Consider the following 13,630-nt stretch of genomic DNA (forward strand, 5'->3'; position numbering starts at 1 on the left):
AATATAACACGATGATCATATTATTTCACAGCATGCCAATTCAACCATCGAAATTAACTTACTCTATGCAAAAGACTTCTTTAAAGCTATAGGTGGATTATACCAATTCGTAAGGTTATCCGTCTAATAGCGGCACCTTCCCTGAGTCATATGAGCGTCAAACATGCGACTCCCGCGCTCTGGTAGTAATTAATAGATTATTGTACACGTCAATTGTTTTCAACCAATGTTTCATTGCCGCTCAGCAGATATATTCCTCTTCGTGTAACGGTTTTGGTCAGTTAATAATGCACTGAACGGTGACGAGCCACTTGGTGGAATTTTCTTATCATTCAAACGGACATTGAGGTCTCCTTGGTGAACGTCTCTTTGGTTTTATCTCTAAACAACACTTGTATAAGATATACCTCTGTGCCTTTCTCCTTTTCTATTACTATCAGTAGAGCCAACCAATGGCGGTCAGATATTGAATTATTAATTAATTATGTGATTTGAAGCCTTTGCATGACGTCAGCCTTTGTTATTATGTGTCTTTTTTTAGCAACGATGCAAGACAAATGGCGAACAAGCGAGTTATGAATGGAAAAGGGTTCGTTTTTTTGGTAACTGATGTCTTTTGAAGATGCAAGATTGGATCATAACAGACACGGTGTCAATTTCCGTGGGCTGCAACCAAAGACGCTTCCGTACAACTGAAAGCCTTCATCGTCGCCACCGTAACCAATAGTATATAATGTTGAACAAAGAGAACACATTCTATGCCAGTGCAACATCAAAATGCCAAATTGAAAATTCCGCGATGGGTCTGACCCGTGAACAGCCTTGAAATTCGGTGAGTGTAATAATTTGCGCAGTTACTGACCGTCATTGAGCCGAAACCTGATGTTATAAGTATCAACTTGAAGCAATTATCTATCCCCGCGGGGTATGACCGGTCACAAAACTGAATGTCCAAAACTAGCTATTTCAATTTGTTAAGTCATTAGATTGATAATATCTACCTTAAAACAAGTTACTGTCAAAAGTGACTTAGAATTATAATGCTATGACAAATATTGTACATTCGGGTGTAATAAATATCTTTTCGTCTCTTGCACGAAAAAAGGTCATATTTAATTACTTCAAAACTTGAATTCACAACTAAGTATCCTGTGTCAATCTTCTTGGAACGTTGAGATTTGGAATTCCTGTTTCTGTTTACCACAATTTAGTACAATGAACCGATTTTTTAAATGAATTTCCACTCAATAGCGAATGAGAAAACTGTTTTCGATTTTTAAATTGTCATTTTCCTGAGAATATTGATTGAGCTCTAACCGGTTCCAGTGTTACGGATTTTCGAGTACGGCCAGATAGAAAAACTCCATTTCAGTCAGAATGCAAAAAATGAATGCAAAATCTAAAGAAATTCAACCGTTTCGATTAGCGATTCTTGATGATAGTGACTATCTTGATCTAAATTTCGCGAAAATAGAGAGCCGAGCGATTATTGCCATGAGCAAAATGAGATGTTTTGAATGCAATGTAATCGAAAACAGGGTCCTTAGATAAGTGTCATCTGTTCCAATAACTAGTACATGTAGATGTCGTAGCTTTTGTTTGTGCGAATTCTCCTCTTCGTACTTCCCTTAGCTACTTCTATGCCATACAGAACTTTTTTCCGACTCTTCATAGCCTTGCGTTTTTGCGAAGCCATTGTGATGTGTGCTCTGAGTTTCTGCTTAAACAGAAGTGACACTTCAAAAGTATGTATACTATCTTTCATATCAGATGCAGGCAGCACTTTACGTACAAACCATCGAGCACATTTTATATTATTTGCTGTGTTTTGTGATCGAAGCGACATTGTTTGACCACAAAAGAAGATAATTAAAAAGTCCTTTCGAAACGCGCTGGTTTTCAGTTTTTAAGTGGCTAGAATCAGCCGTCTCAAAAACTAACAGGAATCGTTGTTTAAAAATGCATAATATTAACGATTATGTTTCCGAAAGAGATCCTCAATTAATTTTAAACTCTACAAGAAGGCCACCTTGGTCCTTTAATATTTAGGACTGGTATTAAATACAGAGTTTAAAAAAATGAAAATTAACCTCGGTATAATAGTCATCATGTACAAATTGAATGTGTAATCACACTTCGAGTGCATTTTGCTGCAAATATCAGGCATATGTAATGAATACTTCCGATGATATAAATTTCAATGTAAATAAATTTTTGTCAGCTTTATTAGGATTTTGCATAATTTGCTAAATTTTCAGTTAACTCACATGTAATGGTGGTACATTAATATTTAGGATTAGCATTAAATACACAGTTTAAACAAATGAAAATTGTCATACAAAAATTCATCGGGACGCAAGATTGCTTGTTAGTTGTGAAAAAAAGTTTTTTTGCTCGCTTCCAGTGAAATTCTAATCGTACATATTAATTATACAGTATAAATATACAGCTTACATTCTTTTTTTGATCGTTTCTTTGTTCGTCGAATTGGAATTCATACTATCAAAACGGAATTGACAGAATTAGGGGACGCAACGCCGTTTTATATGATTCGCTATTCGGAACCTCTTATGGAAACACACATTCCAAATACCAAGCTAATGATCACTAGGAGAGATTACTCACGTGCTCTACTTGTATCCGACATATTAACAGCTAGAATATGATGCTCTAACATTCTCGAACGTATTGAGCCTTGAGAAACAACTTATTCATGCGTATTCGTTCCGGCGAACCAGCTACAGCCACAATAGCGCTATTGAAGGACAACAGCGCGTTTTTAATATTATCGCTGTTATTGTTGATTTTAACAGAAATATGCTCAAACAATGTCGTGTCCATTCTTAAAAATATTTAGTCTAAATGTTCATTCTTAAATGTATTTAGTCTTAAGTGTCAACATTGAAGCCACAGAATTTGTTTTTGGTTTTTACAAACAAACAAACAAACTCTCAAAAATCGATTCGTGGAGAATTGAGTCCATACACTTATCAAGAACAGTGTTTGAAACTAATCGGAATCTCACGCATGCACATGAAAATCTGAATTGGTTTTTTTTAAGAGCCATTTTTTTGATACGACATTTGTTTGTAATGGATAATCGAGAAATGTTTGCTGTTTTCGAAAGCTACAATAATGGAATGGCAGGAAAAACTAAAAGTTTAATCTTGTCTCCAGGCCCGTACCCAGGATTTCGTTTCGGGAGGGGCCCAAAGATAAAAAATAATGTTACTGAAGATTGCTTGTGTACCTAATTTTCTGTGTGCCTTTAACGGGTGTTTTTAACAGACACTTTAAACTTTTCCATTGGAACTATTATTGTATCACATTTCTTTACGTTTACTGTCTTGTTATTTCACACATGTCTGAGATCTTCTAGATAATTATATATCTATTTTTGATTTCGGGAGAGGCCAGGGCCCCCCTTCTGGGTACGTGACTGCTTGTCTCCCAAAACTCGATGCTAATTACCTCCAATCGTGAAGTCAATTACACAATCTAACGGGAAAACCGCATGTCAGATGTGTTCAATTCTGTATACGTGTGTATGTGACAAACATATGGACTCAATTTTCTCCGAGATAACTAGACCGATTTGCACAAAAGTATATTCAAACGGAAAAAACGAAGTCTTATGAATAAACCATAGTTTGAAACAGTCAGTAAATTCATCTAGTTTACAGATCATATAAGTTGGTGATCACGTTAATTCACTTTGGCTATACCGGGGCTCAGTTACCGTATGTGGAAGTATCGGTCATAAGCTTCAAAATGGAATTCGCTTCAATTTCTTCGAGATGGCAAATCATTTTCACTGTACTTTTCATTAAATTATCAATAACGACGCCGGCTACGACCAAAGGCTGTGCTACTGAGGAAGAGGAAGGAATGTTAGTCCGATACTCGTTGTTTCTAGAGACCGCTGGTACCAGTGTATCTCCACGAGTATCACGGGATAGGAAATGTGTTAGTAGGGAGGGAAAGAGATCCGGATATGTGTTGGCATACAATATGATCTCAACAAAAGTTGATTTTCGACATTCAGGAGAAATACAATAAGGCAGTATAAGTAAGAAAAATATAAAATATCTATAAGGAACGATCTCACCAATATCCTTTTTCTCCTATTCACATTGCCGTTAACAACGAGAGATAAAACACAACTGCTCAAAGAATAAAATAAAATAAACACTCGCGAATGGGTTTGCTGCAGACCAATTTTAGATTTTCAGCTTGAAAGACAGAATTGACTTGTAAATTTTTACATATTTCATAGAAAACTGATAACACCGACAATGATATTCACACAGCGCTTCGATCGGTTAATATCGTTGAGTTTTGGGGCGGTAAATTCTCAGTTTCCGCCGCTTGAGCATTTTTAGTTTTGCGAATCAAAATTAGTCAATAAATAGCACACTCACTACAAGAAACACGCTTTCCACACCTGCACTATCACTCAAAATAACTGTTTTAATCAAATTTTTAACTATACGTATTAAACAACACATTGAAATTAGACTTTTTTCTGAGCAGCACTTAGACAAGTGGATCAAGTGATCATAACAAAACAATTGGAATTAACTCATTTTTGAAAGCCGACTGCACCATCAAAATAACGCATGGAATTATCACTGATTGATTCTCATTTGATCAGCAAGCGATGGGTACGATAGAATCACATAAATGCAACCCCTAATGCGATATTAAATGTGACCGCACAAACGAATCTGTTTCCAATTATACTCGCAAACCAACCATTCTTCGCCGCCTGATCGGTAAAGAGTGCGTTGAGCTGCTTCGATGGATTTCGAAATGTAGTCGCCACTCAATCATAGCCGTTCCGTGCTATTCATTGGATTGGTTGGTGTCAATTTTCTTACCTGGAGCTGTTCATGGCAGAATCATTTTCTACAACAATTTGGACACTAAATATTTATGATTTTGCTTTTGAGGAACAAAACAAATCGGACAATAATTGGGCAATTTTAAGCTTAAACCGTGCTTGATAGACATTCGCAGCATGCAATCAATGGAAGTGATATTTTATACGGAAACCTTCTAGACATCGAGGACAAAAAATAATTGATTAAAAATATATTTGCATAGCATTTTTGTAACATGTAAATAAACTATGTTAATGTTATGTTCTTGAATTTCCATAATCATTCGCGCATTAGAATAGCCTTTTTAAAATTTGTTCCGCTTTCCAAGTTTGGGAACTGAAAACGAACCCACATAAAACCTCTTTGCTCAGCTGTAATTGATCATTTCAAAGCTATCCAGTGCTAACTGTACTGATTCTGAAAGAGCATTTCGCTATTTTAATTTTGTGCTCCTCTTTCTATTAAGTATAACAACGTCTGATAGCTTGTTAACATATAAATACTTGAGAACGAATTTTCGCGCCCACTTTAACTGGTTATTAGTTCTCCCGCTCTAATCATAACACATATCTAAGACAGAATGGATACCGGCTATAAAATTTTGAAGTACCACGACTGTTATAGTGAAAACCGGGAACGGTTTTTCTATCTTCGTACCATAAATGACCATTTTATCCAGCAGCGGTTAGTGAAGCTCTAATTTTTTGTTTCACTTCATCTTCGAGTTACTGCCGTTACGTAGTGAGTGCTATCGCAGTATTGTACATTTTCGTCATTTTGCATACGTTTAATTCAGTTGAGAAATCCGATAGTACAATGAACTATCTAGTAATAATAGACGAAGTTTACTTAAAGCAATCATCAGATGCCTTTCGACGGGTAATGATGATGTTCAAAAGCTCAGCTCATTGAGATAGTTTAAACACTATACAACATTGACCAGAGATAGAGATAGAGAGCATTCGATTGCGTTTATCGAGTTTATTTTCGGTAGATTCTTGAGTGCACTATTTTATGAGAATCGTTCAGTTTCGTTTATAGGTATATAGACCTATGTATAGTTTGAAGCTCTTTTCGGTGAATGTAAGAAATAGATTAAATGGAGCAATTAAATTAAGGTTATTACGTCCCATCAATCAATCTAAGACATTCGATAACTGTCGAGCGTTTTGATATTTCTTTTCTAAAATTTTCTTCCGCCTAAAACTTAATTGTTAACATTATTGAGAGTAAATATTCACATTCCTATGTTACAAAAATGGAACCAAAAATTAAAATAATACTTGCATCACTGTCCCGCAATGACATGAAGAGATAAAAAACCATCGTTGTTTGATCCGTGCAAATGAGCTTCTGTCAGACCACCTACCTAGTCGTCGAAGAGCGAATTCAAAAAATAAACACCACTGGAAGATGCGATTAGGTCTCCAGCAGTATAGATGCTGCTATTTGGATGCTCCACCCTGTTTTCGCTAACGCTTCCTCGCATTTGGTTCGATTGGCCAGACCGAGACTGTAAATTGTAAAGAAAGAAGAAAAACGTGATTTAATACAATACTTGATTAGTAAGAGTAGGAACTACAAAGAAAATTTCAGAAAATTTTTCATTGACGTGTTACTGTTTTCTAGCCTAGACAAATTAAATCAAATGAAATTAAATCAATTTTTCACAGCCATTTGGTCTTCGAACTTGATCAATGGCCTAACAATAGCTTTCAAACGCTAGTTAAAATCTGTTTGGTCATCTCCGAGAAAATTGCGCGGTAAAAATACAACGCGTTTTGTCTAACAAACTTGTCTGCGGAACCAGAAGTCACAGAAGTTCTTTGAACTTGATCAATGGCCCGACAGTAGCTTTGAAACGAGCATAGGTTTGTTAAAATCGGTTCAGCCATCTCTGAGAAAATTGAGCGCGTAAAAATACAACGCGTTTTGTCGGTTACGTCACATATACAATCATATCTCCGGAACCAAAAGTCACAGCCATTTGATCTTTGAACTTGATCAATGGCCCGACAGTAGATCGGTTCAGCCATCTCTGAGAAAATTGAGCATACACACACACATTTTCCGATCTCGCCGAACTGAGTCGAATGGTAGATAACACTATGGGTCTCTAAGGCTCCGTTCAAAAGTCGGGTTTTCCAGCAATTCTAATACCTTTCTAAAGAGGGAATTCAAAAACCTTTTTTAATCCATTAATTTAACGCCTTTCTCATATAACTTATATTTTCAAAAAACTTCACTAGAAGCTTCTGTCAAGATTTTGTTTTCAAACTCGAATGAAATCAAAAACTTTCTTTGGGTGTAACCTACCATAGCCTTTTCAATTTGTAAACAGTTATGTCAAGTTAATATAGATTAATGGCAACCCTAATAAGTTTAATGGCAACCCTGCACGCTATACAACCAGAAACATAGTAAGTAAGAGCAGTGCTGAAAACGGTCCCTTCACGTGACAGTTTCAAGTTAAACTCCTAAGTTGGTACTTAAAACTGTAGATGTTTGCTTCGAATGTCGTGTGCTGGAAACTTTCATGTTGCCTACTATTCGGGCAGTCACACATGAATGTCGGGCGAAAAATACAGATGAAAGTCGCATGTAACAGTTATGAGCGAGCGCTTCATGAATATAGTGACGACAGTCTTACTCGTATTGGGCGACGAATGTAACGAAAGAATGATAGTCATCAATAGAATCGGCTGCATTTTGCTTTTGGTGCGAATTTCATTGCTGTTAATAACTGTCATGAAGAAATTCAAATCGGAGTCATTAGTGACTGTTTTCATCTCGATACTGTTCCATGAAATGCTCAAATTGCATACCATTATTGCAAAAGGAAAATGTCAATGTCAATAAAAAAATTGCGGGTTAGGGTTGTCAATCAGCGAAGATTCAATATTTAAAAAAAAATCAAACATGAATTTAATGGAAAAGGAAGTGAATATTGATCGAAATTACTACATTTAATCTTTTACTAGATGCATAGGGTTGTTAACCAGCGCATATTTTCAAATTTTGAAAAAAAATAACCAGTATGTAAAAAAAATTGTAAATTGATTGAAAAATCAAGATTTCAGATTTTCAATATAAAAATTTGTATCTTACGTACATTGTTTTAAATAATATAGCATGATATTTTTGGAACTATACTGACCAGTATATGTCATACAAATATGTTCTAAGTGGTTTCAATATGCAAGATGGCGACTTTCGGTCTATCGATATTCGTTACAAACAATCATAATATGGGTATTTTTCGAACGGGTTTGATGAGCGGATGTCAGAAAACGATGTGCTGGAAACGACCCCTTGACGCGACAATTCAAAAGGAAATTTCTAAGTTGGTATCTAAGGCTTTAGATGTTAGCTATGAATGCCGTGTGGATAGCAATTTTCACGTTGCTTGCTATCCAGGAAGTCCTTTATGAAAGCAGCTGGCAAGCGTTTACATTATGCTGGTATTTTTTTTCCATCTATTTTTTTCGGTAAAGAACTCGAAAGTATTCGACACAGTCTTTTTTATTCCAACATGGTACGTGGAATTTTCGAGATTGGATTTTTTGAAATTTCGCGTTTTCAAAAAAGAGCCTTTTTTCAACAGCCTATATTGTAAAATCTAATAAAGATACAAAAAAATCGTCCAAGACATGAAATTTGCCAAGATTGAGTTAAGCCCCTAAGGCTTCTTTTTTCAACAAAAATAGAAAAAAAATAGGCCCCAGTTTAAATTTTTCATATTTGTTTATTAATTTTTAACTTTTTTCATTATATTAACTTTAAAGGTTGTTTCATGGAATCGCTTATTTGAAAGCTAAAGAAAAGACGCACATTTCATGTCTTGGACGAATTTTTGTATCCTTATTAGATTTTACAGTATAGGCTGTTGATTTTAGAAAATTTCAAAAAATTATATCTCGAAAATTTTATGTATGGTACATGAAATAAATAAATATATATATATATATATATATATATATATATATATATATATATATATATATATATATATATATATATATATATATATATATATATAAGGGTGAAAATTTATTGGGATCACCTCTATTTTCGTAAAGCTCTAGTGTTCAAAAGCTTAAACACCTCGAAACAAGTTCTCATCGATCTTGAAAAAGCACCATACATGAGAGTACATGAGAAGCGTGATGCTAATCTAAAAAAAAACCTTCTTAGTCCACTTGGTGGAATAGAAAAAAAATGTTCATGCCAAAAGTCTTAGAATTGCATGAAACGTCGAGATTTAGTGTTATCAGAAAAATCAGACTTTCGGGGACTTTTTTAATAAGTCCCAGAAAGTCGATTTAAAAAAAATGTTTTTCGAGACGCCACTAAATCTCGACGTTTCATGCAATTCTAAGACTTTTGGCATGAACATTTTTTTTCGATTCCACCAAGTGGACTAAGAAGGTTTTTTTTAGATTAGCATCATGCTTCTCATACAAATAGGCAACGTAAATGTCAAGCGATTGGTTGGAAAAATGATGCCTACTATTTGATATAAACATTGAAGATGCTTTTGTGAACTACTCGATTCAATCATTTTTGACACCAAAATGAGCCCAAATAAGTGTCACAAATTATTTAATAAAAAGATAAAAAATGTTTTTATGAGACTGTTTTGAAGAAAGAGAAAGGCATTATCACACCATTAGGTGGATTAAGAAGGGTTCTTAGATTAGCACCACTCTTCTCATACAAATAGGAAACGCAAATGTCGCTTGGTTGGAAAAATGATGCCTACTATGTAATATAAACACTGAAGAATGCTTTTGTGAACTACTCGATTCAATCTCGAATCAATTGGTGTCAAAAATAAGCCCAAATTAGTGTCACAAATTATTGAATAAAAATATAAAAAATGTTTTTATGAGACTGTTTTGAAGAAAGAGAAAGGCATTATCACACCACTAGGTGGATTAAGAAAGTTTTTTTTTTTAAATTTAATCTATTCATTGAACTCGTTCGAAAAAGACCTAAATTGTGACGATTTGCAACGAATATCGATGTGGCGGAAGTCGCCATTTTGGATTTAGAAACGGCTTCCAACATCGTTTTATGACATCCACTCATCAAATCTGTTCAAAAAATACACATATTGTGATGGTTTGTAACGAATATCGATATGCCGGAAGGAATGGCTTCCAACATCGTTTTCTGACATCCACCAATCAAATCCGTTCGAAAAATTCTCATATTGTGATGGTTTGTAACGAATATCAATGAACCGGAAGTCTCGAGTTCGTGTATAACATTCGTCGCGCACGGTTGTGTTTTTCTCTCGCTCTGTGCGCCTATGTTGTGTTTCGCTTGGGTTGCGTCAACCGGACGAATTTTTGCGCTAGGTTTCCGCCACCCGGATTCTTGAAAGTTCAAGTGTTTATGTTATGAAGGAAGATTTTGTGTGTGTAGAGGAGAGATCGAAGTAGTCCAGATTGCAAAGAATACTCGTTGCGGGCAGTTGCTCCTTGTTGTTTTATTGCGTGTTATGTTCGGGCTACGCCATCCGGAATTCTACTTGTACTCGGTCTTGCATTCCGAGTGTCCGAGGATTTTAGTTGAGCGAAGCGGATAGTGATTAGAACAATCGCCGCGCAGATGGCAAAATGTCTAGGATTCATTTTTGTATGTTTTTCTTTATTTGTAAATACAGCAAGAAGAGACACTATCGTTTCTACCTACTAAATTAGAGAAGACCATCTCGAGTGAATATCCCTTTTCGGTAGTAGTGCGCCATCTAGTGGCGGGTAGCAAACACCGTGATAAAAGTTATAGCTGCGCCATTTAGATGCAGATTTCATTAATAGGACTGATGGCAACTTTGGCAAACGTACTGGAAGAACCTGAGCGCATTGATGAAAATGCGGGATACCGGTGAGATCGTTTCATATTATTTACTTGACGAAAGTAATACTCTTCGGACACAGAAATGTGTGCTTTCAAAATATGTATAATTTAAACATTACATAATACTGTTATACACGAAGGTCTTTTTTATGCGGTCTTCTTTATGCGGTTTTTTATGCGAATTTTCAGAGTTATGCGCTTTTTTCTAAAGTTTCAGAGTTGTGCGGTCTTTTATGCGAATTTTCAGAGTTATGCGGTACATACACGCGCATTTAAAAGAGACTTTAGTGTATTATGTTATGTGGTATTATTTTAAACTGCACCATGTTATATCATTATATTTTAGAGGATATGAAAATGTGTTGCATTATATCATATTAAATTATATTTTGTTATATATTATTATATTATATTATATTATATTGTATTATATTATATTGTATTATATTATATTATGTTATGTTATATTATATTATATTATATTATATTATATTATGTTATGTTATATTATATTATATTGTATTATATTGTATTATATTATATTATATTATATTATATTATATTGTATTATATTATATTATATTATATTATATTATGTTATATTGTATTATATTATATTATAGTGTATTATATTATATTATATCATATTGTATTATATTGTATTATATTATAATATAGTTTAGTTCAGTTTTCTTGACTTTCGACCGGAGGCAGGTTCGTCTAGGTTATAATATAATATATTATACCATATTGTATATTATTGAAATATGTGATCTCATGTTGTATTATAATATATTATTATATAATATTATTTATTATAGCATATTGAATTGCATTACTTTATCATATATTTTAGTACATCATATTTAATTATATTTTATCATATTGTATTATATATGTATTATATGACTGGACGAGGGATTGTGGATAGCCAGCCCAAGTCACTTGAAGGAATCTTATTTCCTTCTGAAGGTTTGACATGAGCCTGACGCGCCCTTCTCAAACAAACCATCAGGAGGGTTCAAGCATGTAAAGCGATATGCTTCACCCATGCATTGGATATTATGGTTGGAAGAGCATCTTTTATTCCCGCGGAATACGTGTAAGTGACTCTGCTGACATATTCGCCCACCCCTTTTTGTTCGCTTTTCGATAACAGCTATAGTAAGAAGGTGAATGGGTGAACCATATCGGGGCTACTATAAGTCTACCCGCATCCACTGGCAAGACCTTGAACTGATGGTGGCTTAACTTCACATCACATCACATCACACATCGTATGCAAGCGAAAGGAAAGATTGATGATGTAATAGATAAACTAAGAGACAGGTGTGTAGCAGGGCCAGTGAAACAGTGAAACATGTCAAACCCGTTAAACCCAAGAGGGTAATTTTTCGTGCCGAGGGGGACGACCCACAATTTCGAAAAATTTGGTAATCTAATGGAAATGTTATTTAAATAAGACATAAATAGGGTTACCACCTAATTCTCCGTTGTATTATGTTATACTATATGTATTATGTTATACTATATGTACTGTATTATATTATGTTATGTTGTATTATATTATACTATATGTATTGTATTATAGTATATAATATTGTATTATATTTTATGATATTATAATGAGTTATATTATTTGATTTTAATTATATAATACTGTTGCTGTTATATCATCGCGGAGGTACGGAATGTAGGCATCTTTGTTCGTCCAACCACTATAGTCAACATATTGATAAGAGATAGCTTATGTCACTATAATTGTCAGTTTTAGCGCATGAGTTGACTAGCGGAGGGAGATGAAGGATGATAACGGAAACCCTTCTATAGTATGGTATATTGTATTATATTATATTATATTATACTATGTTATATTATATTATGTTATATTATATTATATTGTATTATATTGTATTATGTTATACTATATGTATTGTATTATATTATATAATATTGTATTATATTATATTATATTATAATGAGTTATATTATTTGATTTTACTTATATAATAATGTTGCTGTCATTACTTCGAGGAGATACGGAATGTAGGCATCTTTTCTTCGGACAAACACTATAGTCAACATATCGATAAGAGATAGCAGATTTTACTATAATTGTCAGTTTTCGAACATGAGTGGCTAGCGGAACGGAGATGACGGATGATGACGGAACCCTTCTATAGGATAATATATTGTAGTATATATGTTATATTATGTGATATTATATTGCTCTATGTTATATTTTATTATGTTATATTGTATGACGATTTGTTGTATTGTATTATATTAAATGATATTATATTATGTCTTATTATTTTACTATATTGTACTTCGTCACAAATATTATATTATTTTATTACAATGGTGAGGGGCAGGGAGTGCATCAGGGTATCTTACAAGTGAATGACTGGATGATGGAGTGGATTGCCAACCTGAGTCACATGGGAGAAACTTCGTGTTTCTCCCTGAAGGTCTGAAATGAGTAAGACGCGCCCTTCTAACAAACAAACCATCAGGCGGGTTTAAGCTGGTACAGCGAAAATCTTTATTATATGGCTGGATGTTATTGCTGGAAGGCGCCGGGTCCAAATAACCCATTTTGGCCTTCTTAACAGTAATAATATGAAAGCTATCTGATAATTAAATTCGGATCTACTGTAAGTCTACCCGCATACATTGGTAATGCCTTGAACTGATGGTGGCTTCACATATACATACATACATACATACATATCAATGAACCGGAAGTCTCCATCTTGGATATTGAAGCGACTTCAAACATCGTTTTCTGACATCTACTCATCAAACCCGTTAAAAAAATACCCATATTGTTATGGTTTGTAACGAATATCGATATGCCGGAAGTCGAGTCTTGGATTTTG

General features: G+C 34.3%; 1 protein-coding gene across 3 annotated transcripts in view; it reads right to left on the reverse strand.

The window, feature by feature from the left end:
• Positions 1–5,079: 5,079 nt before the first annotated feature.
• LOC131434579 (activated Cdc42 kinase Ack) overlaps positions 5,080–13,630 on the reverse strand; it is a 53,647-nt gene continuing 45,096 nt past the window's right edge. For all 3 annotated transcript variants that reach the window (XM_058601421.1, XM_058601420.1, XM_058601422.1), the window contains one exon: positions 5,080–6,396. In XM_058601421.1, coding sequence (XP_058457404.1) covers positions 6,303–6,396 — 94 coding nt within the window. In that variant the 3' untranslated portion in view covers positions 5,080–6,302. The remainder of the gene's footprint in view (positions 6,397–13,630) is intronic.

This window comes from Malaya genurostris, chromosome 3 (genome assembly GCF_030247185.1).
Source record: "Malaya genurostris strain Urasoe2022 chromosome 3, Malgen_1.1, whole genome shotgun sequence".
In the NCBI taxonomy this organism is placed as follows: domain Eukaryota; kingdom Metazoa; phylum Arthropoda; class Insecta; order Diptera; family Culicidae; genus Malaya; species Malaya genurostris.